The sequence below is a fragment of the Nannospalax galili genome, unplaced genomic scaffold (genome assembly GCF_000622305.1).
Source record: "Nannospalax galili isolate Female #2095 unplaced genomic scaffold, S.galili_v1.0 scaffold901, whole genome shotgun sequence".
In the NCBI taxonomy this organism is placed as follows: Eukaryota; Metazoa; Chordata; class Mammalia; order Rodentia; family Spalacidae; genus Nannospalax; species Nannospalax galili.
The window spans coordinates 5,592-18,794 of record NW_008344555.1 but is presented as its reverse complement, the minus strand read 5'-3'; the positions used below and the strand labels follow the sequence as shown (position 1 = coordinate 18,794).

The 13,203-nt window shown below is 38.6% G+C and overlaps 1 protein-coding gene across 5 annotated transcripts; it reads left to right on the top strand.

The window, feature by feature from the left end:
* The first annotated feature begins 1,914 nt into the window (after nucleotides 1-1,914).
* On the top strand, nucleotides 1,915-12,960 carry LOC115071652 (synaptonemal complex protein 3-like). Of its 5 annotated transcripts, none has more exons than XM_029567180.1 (8): nucleotides 1,915-2,010; nucleotides 3,066-3,157; nucleotides 3,695-3,758; nucleotides 4,041-4,075; nucleotides 7,361-7,478; nucleotides 8,195-8,294; nucleotides 11,608-11,706; nucleotides 12,435-12,960. In XM_029567180.1, exons 2-8 carry the CDS (start codon nucleotides 3,082-3,084, stop codon nucleotides 12,570-12,572), a joined length of 630 nt encoding a protein of 209 aa, XP_029423040.1. In that variant the 5' UTR covers nucleotides 1,915-2,010; nucleotides 3,066-3,081; the 3' UTR covers nucleotides 12,573-12,960. The 5 variants fall into 5 exon arrangements, with proteins under 5 accessions (XP_029423040.1, XP_029423039.1, XP_029423038.1 ...); XM_029567179.1 differs by lacking the exons at nucleotides 11,608-11,706; nucleotides 12,435-12,960 and adding exons at nucleotides 8,674-8,834; nucleotides 10,919-11,072 and having other exon boundaries at nucleotides 7,364-7,478; nucleotides 8,195-8,298; XM_029567178.1 differs by lacking the exons at nucleotides 11,608-11,706; nucleotides 12,435-12,960 and adding exons at nucleotides 8,674-8,834; nucleotides 10,919-11,072 and having other exon boundaries at nucleotides 8,195-8,298.
* The last annotated feature ends 243 nt before the right edge of the window (nucleotides 12,961-13,203 follow it).

Here is a 13,203-nt window from a genome sequence, read left to right as displayed (position 1 = left end):
CACTTGCAGCTAAGTCCATGATTATTATCAATATTTCCTGTTAAGCTTTGGTTTGTATTTCCTTGTAACTAAGATACTGGGTATAATTTCACATGCTTATTTTGGGTATATCTTTTTGGCTAGATTCCTGTTCAGATCATTTCCACATTTTTAGTGTAGGTATTTAACTCTGTTATTATTGAATTATATTAGTTGTACTCTAAATACAAGTCCTTGGTCAGACATAGGATTTGCAAATTTTTCTTCATCATATGTTATTTTTGGTCTTTTTGAGACAGGGTCTTCCTGTAGCCCTAGCTGGCCTGGATTCGCTATGGAGACCAGGTTGGCCTCGAACTCACAGAAAAAAAGTCACTGCAAGCAAATATTAGAACATCATTTCTGCTAAGGTCACATGACAGATGTCAATTTTGAACCTATGTCCACATTAGCATTTATCTTATTTCAGCAAAAATCAAAATTCCAGTAGGATAAGAGACTGTGTAAATGGTTCTTACCTTGATGGCTTTCAATGCATGTGTTCTTTCAATTTCTGCAAGCTCAAGGACATTTGCTCCGTTAACTCCATAGGAACACGGCCACACACTACATCAGTACTGAAGAAGATGGATTCATGAATCCATCTATAGTCTGTAGATACCGCTGTCACTGTTCCCCTGACAGACTTCAAGTGGGCATGTTCTACAAAACAGATAAAAGTCACACTGGTTCGTGTCAAACGCAAAAAGGCAGCGTGAAAAACACGACCATGACCACCTGTATAGACATGAGCATATTACAACACTTTTTTGACCATATAGTTGCCTGTCAAATGAAGACAGTCGCCATTTCTGCCCCATAAGGTTCTTGTGACATGCACATGTCTTCAGTTTCATCTGTGGGAAACACATATGAGTATGACCGAAAATGTTGTGATCATCACAGCTGTTCAGGAAACCTCTCTAAAATCTCTATCATGACTCTACACATTCTTCATCATCAGCAACAAATGCATAGCCATAGCTCAAGATTTTTCAACATCTTTCAGACAGAACACGATAAGCTATGTAGTGACCTAAGGACATGTATCCAAAATTTTCTTTTCTTCTATATAAGCCTAATGGGTAAGTAATACTGTGGGGTTAAACACTAGTATTCTGCCAGAACAACTGGTCCATGCCTTCTTGGCACCCTGCTTATGACTTTCCCCCTCAGCTTTACCTACGTGTGTATGGAAAACAAGAACAAACTCACCCTCACAGTGGGATGTTTCCCTGAACAATTTGGAAGGAGAGAGGCAGAGGCAGGACAGCTCATGAAGATTCTTGCCTCATGAGTTCTGTGAGTTGGTCTAAATATTTAGCCTCCTGCTTTGACTCACCAAGAGTGTTTAGGGCACAGTTCAATGTTAGCCTGTCTCTTGAAAAATTCAGTAACGCCCTCAGCCCTCCCCTCTGTTCTTACCCCACTGAAACATATGAGAGCACAAACATTTTCTGAGGAGTCTTCTTGAGTGTAGGGCAGTGGACTGACTCCCAGAGGCATAACTTCAAGGCATTCCTGGGGCCTTTCTTCAGATTCAGAGTCTGTCCTCCTCTGAAAGGACGCTAAAATCTGATTCAAGAGTCTCAGTATTCTGGTTTCCACACAGCTACTGGGAGAAATATCAGAGCCTACATTAAAATACACACAAGAGCCGCTACAACTTTCAAGTTTGTAAGCACTGTAAACGTAGAAACAGGAAAGCACCTTGACCTGGAGTCCAGTAGCCGCACACTGATGTTGGAAACCCCCTCACACCAGGCCGTGAAGATGTAGCCAGAGATTTCCCACAGGTGGCGTGGAGCCTCCTACCCAGCATGCATGCGCACAGCACCCAGCCAATCAGCAGAGTCGTTCTTTGAGTGTGGCTTTTCTTCTCAAATCCCAATGAAGGTGTGATCCTGACTTCGGAGGTGCTGAGGGAGGTTGCAGTTGTGAAGGCGGTCCTCTGCTGGGAGACCCGTAGTCCTGGGCCAGGCACGAGGAGCGGTGAGAGTGTCCTTGAGGAGTCTGGAGCACAGGCTACCGCTGAGGGAAAAGAAAATCCTTGGCTTGGCCTTCCGTGTGGCTTCTAACTGGAAAATGGAGGCTGGGAACCCGTGAGGGCGGGGCCTCGAGCAGGGTGTCCACCTGGAGGCTGGACCGCCTGGGAGGATGGGGACTTGGGAGGAAGCCACTTTGGGGGCTGCAGGAGGGTTTGGGGTAGAGTAGGGGCAGGGCGAGGCTGGGACCTGCCTGTGAGCTTGTGTCGCCATCACGGGGGAATCCCTTAGAAACAAACTGGGGATCCTCCTTTTTCTCTAAGTGATGGTGCAAAGCCAGAGTGGGGAAATTTAAACATTAAACCCAGAATGTCTTGAAGTCAGGTTGTTGCTGCCTCAACCTCAGAAGAGCTGGGGTCACAGGCATGGTGCCTTCCAGTTCTCTTTTTTATATGCTGTTTTGGGTTTTGGAGACAGGGTCTTAGGGTGTACGCCAGGCTTGCCTTCAAGGTCACATGTAACTCCCCCAGCCTTGAAACTTGTGTCCTCAGTATTATAAGTGGTATAACTGAGGCCTAAGGAATTATGACTGGATATTTAAATTTCATTGTTGATGGTTTATCCTGTGGCCCCTTGTAGGCTCAACATGTGCTGTGACACTGAAATACTACCCCAGCCCTTTGGAGTTTATATGTTGAATTAGGATTGCTGCAAATAGGTTTTTAGCATGCTTCTTATAATTGCAACATTGATTTTACTTTGAGATTGAGATATGGATTTAGAGATTTTTCCAATTTCCCAAGAATCTAGCAGAGAGGAACTAAAATGCAGATACCTCAGGGATTATGTATAAAGTTGGAAGTCAGAGCTGAAACCATTTTTTTTTCTTCTTAAGTTGACTAATGTCAAACTCCAATTTTGGTCCTACAAAATAAGGAAACTACTAATATTTTAATCATTTTTATTTGATGTTCTTTTATTTTACATGTTATCAGCTTATGTAAGTGATTTCATATTCAGATGGCTTGAGAGATGTTTCGTATTGTGTTTCTTTGTGGACAGGAAGAACTCTCCACTCATGGAGGATCCAGGATCAGCAATCCATGATTTTGAAGGACAAGATCAGAATGCTTCAGAGAAGGGTGTTACTAAAGGTACCAGATATCTGATGTTTGGACATTGATGCTGCAGTTCATCTGTTTGAATCTGCTACATTTTGACCTGAGTAAAGACTTTGTGAAGAATTTTTATATGCTCTGTTTTCCAGCTGATCTTCTTAGATCTGTACCCACAGTCAAAAAACTCATAGTATCTCTTTTCTTTGCAGTCCCAACATGTGGATATAAAACACAGAAATTATTATAAACTTTCCCGGAAATATGGAACAACTTGTTTTCCTAAAAGAATTATAAGTCATCGTATGATTTCATCTAACAGATATATAAATTCTGTATTTTGTCTCAAAGTTAGATGAAAAGACAAAAGACAAGAGACACTATGTGAGTGTTTTTGGGTTTTTGTTTGTTTGTTTAATGTGAGTACAGACCTAAAACTAAAGCATCAGGCACACTGCCAACATTAGGTTTTAAGACAGATATATGCTTGATGTTTCAAAATATTAGGTATTTCATTAAAGTTTACCAAAATCACATATGTAGTTTAAAAATCTTGTGTTTTTTTTATCAATACAGAACAGAGCCCAGTAATTGATAAGCATGAGGTGAAGAGTTCTGCAGGAATACTTGGAGATACAGGGTAATACTTTCAAAATTATTTTAGCCTGTTCCGTAAAGTATTTCAAGAGTGTTTAATCGTGTGCCTAACAATTAATGTATATAAATATATGGCATGTGACATTTATTCCAAACTAAGTATGATATCTTATTCATCCCTAGGTAAAAGGTATATCTAGCAGTAGAGTAGTAAGGAGAGTAGTACTGGGTATCAAAGCATTGTCTTCATGTATGTGGGGTGATAACTCAGAACTGAATTGCATCTCTAGCAGATGTAATTTTCTACGTTTTAATTTCTTGACAGAGCTGAAGTACAGAAAATCCTGGAAAAATTTGGAGGTGCGTTTTTAGAGATACTAATAACTTAAAGATAATTAATTCAAACTATCTAGCATATTATATATTTTAAACTGCATAATATAGAAGTACTATATATGTCTGTCGTAATAGGAAATGCTAAGTCAACATGCTATGAATGTTATTTAATATTCCCTTCTTATTTACAGAATTTTGTAAATGTTTTTGATTTAGCATCATAACTATTTTTTAAATTTAATCCATGGCATGAAAAATGAAAAAAAAATTTTGACATCTCTGACCTTGATGGAATTCTTTTTGTGTGTTTGTGTGCGTGGTGTACGTTTGTGATCCATGCCCACATATGGGTGATGGCATGCACACATGCCGATGCCAGAAGAAAACACTAGGTGTCCTGCTGTATCACTCTCCACCTTATGGAGAATCTACCTTGAGACACAGGCCCTCACTCAACCTGGAGCTAGGCTGGCATCCAGCAAGCCCTAGTAATCTTCCTGTCTCTGTAGCCCACAGTGATGACATTAAAGGAAAGGGAAGGAACGCCTGGCTTTTCACATGGCTGTTGGGATTCAAGCTTGGATCCTCATGCTTCCCCAACAAACACTTCTATCTGCTGGGCCAATTCCACACTCTCCTTGATGAAATTCTAGAAGAAAAAGAGACACAAACACTTTTTCCCAGTTGCATATATTCCCAGACTAAGAAAAAAGTACACCAATTCTCTATGTGTGTCAGGTTTTCATTTATTCTGTGGGTTAGATTTCCATTAACTCAGTTTGCTAGGACTCTGTGTTTGTTCCTTATAAGCAATAGTGCAATATTGAAACCTCTAAAATAACCACTCATCATGATACTTATGAAAAATTATGTGATTAAAAGTGAAAGATAAGTCTACTAGCTGATGAGAGGGTGAAAAAAAGGTCTAAAAGAACGTAGATATTTTTTAACTTTTATTTTTTTATTTCTTTTAAATTTAATTTTTTAAATAACCACATGATTAGAACATTAAAACAGCTTTGACATATTCAATAACAATTTCCAGAGCAAAGATACATCTCTTTCAAAAATGTCTGTAAATTTTTTGGTTCACAATTAATACAGTTATACAATTTTGAACTCAGTATAAACCCTGTAAGACATAAAATTGAATGAGATTTACCATTTAAAGAAGATATCCATTTCATTTTAAAATATGCTGTTTCCTACTAATCATTATTTTTAAATTTTTAATAGCTACATGATTAGAAGAAGCATTTCATGCTAAAGAACTTAGATTTTTAAAAATTTATTTATTTATTGTTTTTATTTTATGTGTATGAATGTGTTGCCCGCATGTGTATCTGTCGTGCCCCTGTGTTATGCAATGCCCAAGGAAGTCATAAGAGGACCTCAGATCCCCAGAACTGGAGTTATACATGGTTGTTAGCTGCTGGGTGCTGACAATCAGAGGGAGTCGTCTGCAAGAACAGCCAGTGCTCTTAACCTCTGAGCCATCTCTCCAGCCCCAAGAACTTACGTTTTAATTTCTATGTTAAGAGCTACATGAGCTTTCTTAGAGAACAGTACTTTTTGGTTGTTTTTGATATACAATCTCTCCTTGTACCTCAGGCTCACAAGTAAATTCCTTTGTAACCAAGGCTGATCAAGGCATCGGGCCTGACTTAGGAAATATTGTTTTCTAAAAATTTATATTTGAGGACTAGAGGGATGGCACACTGGTTAGGCCACTGGCTGTTCTTACAGAAGACTGGGGTTTGCATCCCAGCACTCACATGGCAGCTAACAACTTTTTGTAACTCAAGTTCCAGGGGATCCCATGCCATCTTCTGTCCCCGGGGAGCATTGCCTGATGAAGGTTCACTTACATACATGCCAGCATAACACTCACACACATAAAATCAAAATAAAGATAAAAAAATTGGATTTGGCTCTTAAATACCATTGTCATGAAGTCTTTTTTTTTTTGAAAGACTGAAAGATATGCTCTACTTTGGGCCTGCAAAGTGCTTGTTGTGTAGTATTATACATGTTGGAAATACTAAGCATTTGTACTATAGTACAGCTTAATAATGGTTACTGAAAGGTGACTGTGACTTTTTACAGAAGACATACCTATTAGTTTATAAGCTTTAAAATTGATTTTAAGAAACTGCTGTATTTAGTGGGAACAATGTCCTATAGACCTCCATGAAATTATTTCAGACTGTTGTTGAATGAATTATATTGATATTTACATAAATGTTTTTGTTTTTTTCTGTTTAAAAATATATTATTACTGTGTTTAGACAAACAATTTTATGACTTAACTATCCATTTTGAATCTTGGTTGAGTATTTTAATGTATTTATTTAAATAATGATTTCTAACAATAATGTACCCAAATATTTCTTTTCCATTGGATGGTATTTTATAAATTTAGAAATATTTAGCATTTGTTAAAGGACTTCCTCATGAAGAAATTAAATTGTATCCTTGATCCTTTGTTTTGTATATTTGTTCTTTTTCAATGTGTATTTTTATTGAGTTTTTGTGCATTTCATATAATAGATCTTAATGCAATTTAGACCCACTGTCCTACGTTCATCCTGTGTAGACCCCTCGCACCAGATTCAATGCATAATGCATATGTCAAGGCCTATCTAGTCAAGCGTTTGTACCCAAGTGTCCCTTGGTGATGCATGTTCATCCACTGGAATCTAGTCACCCTATTTATCATCATTCCCTTAAAGATCAACTCTGCCTCACCCTGTAGTAATCAGTTGCCATTAGTTCCTCAGCTAAGGTTGGGGACTGCTCCCCATTTCCCCAGTTCTGTGCTGGATTTTTGTCCGTTGAATCATCATGGGTCTTGTGAATGCTTTCACCATTGCTGCAAGTTCGTAAGAGCAAGTTCCCAGAAATTTGGAAGACTCTGTTTCATTATGTTTATGTACCATCCTGGCGCTTATAATCGTTTTGCCAAACAATGCCCCCCTTCCACAATGGTCTTTTTTGTTCTTTTCTGTTAAGTATTCCTGAATTTGAAAATGATCTTCTTTTAGTAAAATCAGAATTGGGATGCGGTTGGGCATTTCTCACCTAAAAATATGAGCCCAGAGTTTTGTTTATTTTGGAATATTTGCATAGAATTTATAAAAAAAAACCCAAAATCTAAAATAAGAACATTTGGTAACCATGTTGTGGTACCCTTTCAGTTTAATTTTACATCTCTTTGGATTTATTGAATGTACTTACTGACATTTACACTTAACGGTATATGTGAGAACAACTGAAGTTTCTGAACGTTAAACTTTATTTTCAATGCAGAAGATGTTCACAGTATTCTTCTTTCAAAGAGAAGAAGCATGGAGGTGTTTACCAAAGAGTCTCTCAAGGATAGTACCCAGAAAATAGAAGAGCTTTGGAAAACATACCAAAGCAAAAGGTAAGGTAATCTTAGTTTTAGCCAACCAGATTAGCATTGTTTTTTAAATTACGCATTGCTGAATTAACTTATGTAAAGCACAGTCATCTTATTTGCGTCTGTATTAAAAATCTTTGGCCTAAATTTCTCTAAGCATTTAATCCTCTAACTTCATGCCTTCATACACATTAGGTATAATTCCGGACTTCAGAGATGGCTCACTAGTTAAGAGCACTTGCTGATCCTGCAGAGAACCTGGATTCAGTTCAAAGCACCCACATGTCAGCTAACCACCACTGACCATAACTCCAATTCCAAGGGACCCAACACCATCTTTTGACCACTGCTTACATGTGTACAGGGAAACACTCCTACACATAATTCGCAAATAAATTTTATGCAAAAGTAATGGATAGAATTCATAGAAGTCAGTGAAAGTTGCTTTATTATGCATGTAAGTGGCTGTTGGTGGAGATCATTTTTATAATTAATTTGCATTCATTCTAGAAAGACGGAAGTTGAGCAAAAGATCTTAGTAATTTAATTTAGGGTTAAATATATTTGAGGACACCATTAAAGCTCAAGTACCTATGTTACATATATGTTTCCTGTCAGGTTATTGTCACATTGTTATTTTCCTTCCTTCTTATAGTAGAAAATTCTCAATTCACATTTAAGTTATATGTTCTTCTACTATTGTTATGAAATATAACAGTATTCTTTATTTTGTTTTACAGGCAGAAGGTTAACAGTGAATTTTCTGAGAAGTTTGAGACTGTGTTTGAGCAGTGGAATCTTCATAAGCAGGAATTAGAGGAAGAAACAAAAGAAGTAGCTGTTGGTATCACAATTAACTTCATAATTGATCTACTATACCTCAGTATCAAGTAGGAATAGAGAAGCTAGGCTGGTCTTGGGCTCATGGAACTGAGCCAGGTTTCATTATCCATTATTGTTCTCCTACTGAATTGTAAACCACAGAAGTATAGGTATATTCTATACTAATACAAGCCATTGGGCCTCTTATACAAGTAGAAATCTTGAAGTTTCAAAAAGCAGGAATTTGATGGAATATAAAAGGAAGATACTAGTTATATAAAAGAAATGTGACTACCTATCCTCAGACACAGTTGGATGGGGATAGAGAAGAGTTAATTATGTGGTGCCCTTTGGTCTCTGTTAGTTCTTTTGTTTGTTTGTTTGTTTTTTGCAACAGCGTCTCACTATGTAGCCCTACATGACCTGGAGCTGACTATGTATGCCAAGCTGGCCTTGACTTCACAGAAATCCAACTTCTTCTACATCCAGAGTGCTGTCATTACAGATGTGTGTCACCACGCCTCAGTTAAGGTGCTGGTTCTTGGAGGACTTACTCAAGTTAGTAAATTAGCCCTTCCAATCTAAGATTTACTACAGATTTCGTATAAGCAGTGGATGGCAGAATATTCCCATGGAGGAATATCACTGACCTATTTCAGATCCTGTCTCCATTACAGAATCAGTCACCATAGTCAGTACATGGTTTCCTCTTTCCTTCCTTCCATTCTGGCTTGCTTGCTTTATTTATTTCTTGCTTTTTCCTTTCAGTGTTAGAGAATGAATTCAGGGCCTTGTGCAAGCTAGGCAAGTACTTTTCAGTAAGCTATATCACCAGCCCACAACCTACTTACTCTTAGTGCTCACACTTGCAGCAGTAGCTCTCCATCCCCAGGTGAGATGGAAGCACTACGCTTACTGTGCAGTATTACCTAATCTTTAAATGTCTCTTTACATTCATTCTTCTGATCCATTTCTTTCAAAACATATGCCAAATATTGATCACTTCTGGTAATTTTTTATTTGAATGGTTAGCAGAGTTTAATAAATGTTAAATTTGAGATGCAGAAGAGACTCTTCCTGGAAAACGTTGAGTAAGCACTGGTATACAAGTCTGGAGTTAAGAGGGAGATAAGGGCTAAAGACATAAGATAGCTAATCTTCAGCTTAAAGGCAATTTTTGAGCCACAAATACTGGATGAAATCACCAATGGTTGATTGACCCCTGCAGTGCTTCAATCTTCAGAGTTATAAGGGGTGAGAGGACCCAGTAAAGAACAAAACCAGTGGCCTCATGGGTAGAACGTAAACTACCACACAGGAAATAAACCTTTTCAAAGAAAACTCTATTAACCGTGTCGTAAGAAGCTTATGTGCCAAGTAAGTTAGACTTGTGGCTGGAGAGATGGCTTGGGCATTTACATCCTGTAAAAGACTAGGATCTTTTCCCCCCGACTGATACAGAGTCCTAGACATGGTGAGGTACAACCGTGATCCCACCCCTGGTGTTAGGGGAGGAGACAAGAGGATTCCTGGAGCTTGAGAGCCAGCTATTCTAACCATGTTGATGACCTCTCAGTGCAAAGAGAGATGCTGCCTCAAAAAAACTGGAGAATGACTGAGGAAGGCCCCTTATGGTGACCCTTAGGCTCCATGTGTAAGCACACACACAAGCACAGGAAAACATAGAGGTTTTGTTTAAAAGAAATGTCGATTTGGACATGTGGAAGTCATTGTCCCTAAGCACAATTCTGAGTGGAATACTGAGTGCAAACTGATTCCCGTCAATATAAGAAATACAGCAAAGAATAGAAGGTAGCAGCTTGAGTAGAAAAGCCTGTGTTTAATATTTTTCTTGTGTTACTGGAGAGTAGAACCTAAGGGCTTAGGCATGCAGGAAACAAGTTCCCTACTGAGCTTGTCCCTGGAAATCTATTTTCAGTTATTGCTCAGTAAATGAATCAGCAAAGCTGGCCAGGGTCTTACGATCATTCTGCATTTCCCTCTGTAAAACCAAGTGTTGTAGGCCTACAGCCCCAGGCCAAGTAAGAATTAGAAATTCATAATCCGAGAACAGTATAGTTGGCAAATTCTTGAGAATGGATGGACAGGTACAGGGGCTGAACTTAGCAAAGAACAAGTGTAGGACATCCTTAGAAACGGGAGAGAAGGAGAACATGTAGAATGTAGCTCACAGAGCTGCAGATGGCTGGTAGGTGATGGACACTGAACCTTCTCTTTCACTGCTTCTGTGTTCTCAGTGCAGTGAAATAACCAGACAGTGAATGAATGTGTTGCCTTGATGTAGACTACTTACTAGAGTTGAAGATTTTTAGTATACAGCATTTAGTCAAGTAAATGTCTGGAATACTCTATACTCGTAATTCCAAATACTTTGGAGACTGAGGCAGGTGGATCGTGAGTTTGAGGCCAGTCAATACAAGTAGCAAGACTGTCTCAAAATTTTCTTTTCTTATACTGTGACTGATAGGATGATTTCACTGCATATTAATGTAAAAATACAGGGTATGATTCTCCCTCCCTCTGCATCCAATAATTGCCAGTAGTTGTTCATCTAGAGATGGGTCCTTGTGTAATTTACCCCCATCCAAATTGGAATGCCAACTGGTGGTTCATTTCTGCAGGTCTTTTTAAGGCAGCCATATTCTGGAGTGTTGATGGGTGAAGCTCCCATGTCTGAGAGGATATCCAGCCCTTCATGATTAGCCCTAAGCTTATGTACACTGTGCATAGGAGCACCACTGAATCAACTCAGTTGAGCATATATGAGTGTGTGTGAGTTTGTGTGTATTTATTTTTATGTAACAATAATAATCAGAGGAGGTCTTTAAATTGAGAGGGGCAATGTCTTGAAGAGTTGGAGGGGAGAGAAAAGGGGTGAAAATGATGTAAATATAGTACTCATATATGAAATTCTTTAAGAAATAAAATGAAGCCGGGCATGGTGGTGCACACCTTTAATCCTAGCACTCTGGAGGCAGAATTGGGTGGATCTCTGTGAGTTCAAGGCCAGCCTGATCTACATAGTGAGTTCCAGGACAGCTGGGGGCTACTGGGCGACCCTGTTTAAAAAAGACCAAAAAAATAAAAAATAAAACTGCAAACTATAATTTTCTCATAATAATTATTAAACAAAAATGCTTAAAGTATCTGTTTGATACTTCTTTTCATATGCATATGGATTTCTTTGCTTAATTTTATGGTTTGTGCCTAGAGATATGTCAGCTCTCAACTGTTGGCCTAGCATGCATGTTGTACAAAAACAAAAATCAAAACAAGTTGTTATTTTAGAGATTTTCTTCCCCATTTTTAGAAAAACATTAAAAGACAACAGAAGATTTCTAAGCTATCTAAAGTGGGAACAAAGCAGGGACTGGCGTTGATCAGACTGCTCTTTGAGAAGTTCTTTATGGTGAGTTGCACATCATAGCATCCTGTATCCTTATAAATCTGCATATTGGTCATGTGTCTATATGATTCAACTACTGTCCATTCTGTATTATTTCCCATGGGCATAATTCCTGTATCTGCAGAATTCTGCTGGTTTTGTAGTTGCTCAAATCAAGGAAGGGTAATTAGAGTTTTGCCTGAAATGTATATCATAGTTGGTTAGCAGTTTAGTCAATCGCTGGTGTCTTAGTTTGTTCTTCATTGCTGTGAGAAAACACTCTGACCAGTACCAACTTGGGGAGGAAAGGGTTTATTTGTCTTACATCTCCCAGGTCGCACGCAGTTCATCAGGGAGCCCAAGGTAGGAAACTCAGGGCAGGAACTTGGAGGCAGGAGCTGGAGCACAGGCCATGGAGGAACGCTGCTTACAGGCTTGCTCCTTTGGCCCCTCCTCAGCCTGCTTTCTTATGCAACACCGGCCCACCTGCCCGGGGGTGGCACCACCCACAGTGGGCTGGGCCCTCCCACATCACTCATCAAGAAGATGCCCTTCAGACATGGCCACAGGCCAGTCCAATAGAGGCAATTTCCCGATTGAGGCTCCCTCAACCCAGGTGTGTCAAGTTGACACTAAAGCTATCCAGCACAGCTGGTTAACTGAAAATAGCATGTCTATATGTCATTTCTCCATGGTCCTTTGTCTCTGCATTCTCAGTACTTTTTCAAGACTCAGTGTATTTCTTGTTTTAGGGTTTGGACAACTTGGAATACAAGACTTTTCAACTTACTGTGGCAGAAAGTGAACTTAAAAAAGAAATTTCGGTGTTTGAAAAGAAACTTACACAAGATACTGTAAATTGCATCTCAGATTCTATAGCAAAGCATTAATGGAAGCACTGAAATGTTTCATTTGCTAGTATATGAATAACAATTCAAAATGTAAAGATATTTTCATCTTCTTTCATAAACCAAAGCAGCAAGTGATTACAAATGCTCAACAGTCTCTTCAATCTCTGTTATTCTGATAGCACTTATAAGAACTTGAATCTGAGTAATGCGATTTAACTAGAATATTACATGAGGCATGTCTTTGATTTAACTGGTTTGATAAATCACTTAAGTGCAAGACCCTTCTTCCTGTTAACATCCAAATAAAACCTGAACAGCTCTGTCAGCAGCAAATATTCCCTTGTACCAGACTTTCAGATCTTATTCGAATAGTGATTTTTTTTCTTTCTCACAATGCTAATTTGTTTTTACCAATAAACATGATATAAATTCAAATTTTGGCTTCGGTCTATGGCTTATCAGTCTTCACATCCTAATTACAAGTATAGAAAGCTATGTTGGGTTGTTTGGTTTCATATGAGATGCTTTGAAACAGGTAATTACCATTCAATGCAGGCAGGTCTACAACTTCTGGTCTTAGACCACAGTCTCACAAGAAGGCTGTATTAAGGTTTGTGTTTACATTGTTATTCTTTAAGAAAAAAAACCCACAGAATCCATTTAGCACATG

Bases quoted from the DNA above. Each gene is read 5' to 3' on its own strand.
- LOC115071652 (XM_029567178.1), top strand. From the start codon at position 3,082: ATGGAGGATCCAGGATCAGCAATCCATGATTTTGAAGGACAAGATCAG. The intron at 3,158-3,694 runs GTACCAGATATC...TTATCAATACAG, and splicing joins AGAGAAGGGTGTTACTAAAG to AACAGAGCCCAGTAATTGAT. The intron at 8,835-10,918 runs GTTAGTAAATTA...TCATTTCTGCAG, and splicing joins TTCTTGGAGGACTTACTCAA to GTCTTTTTAAGGCAGCCATA.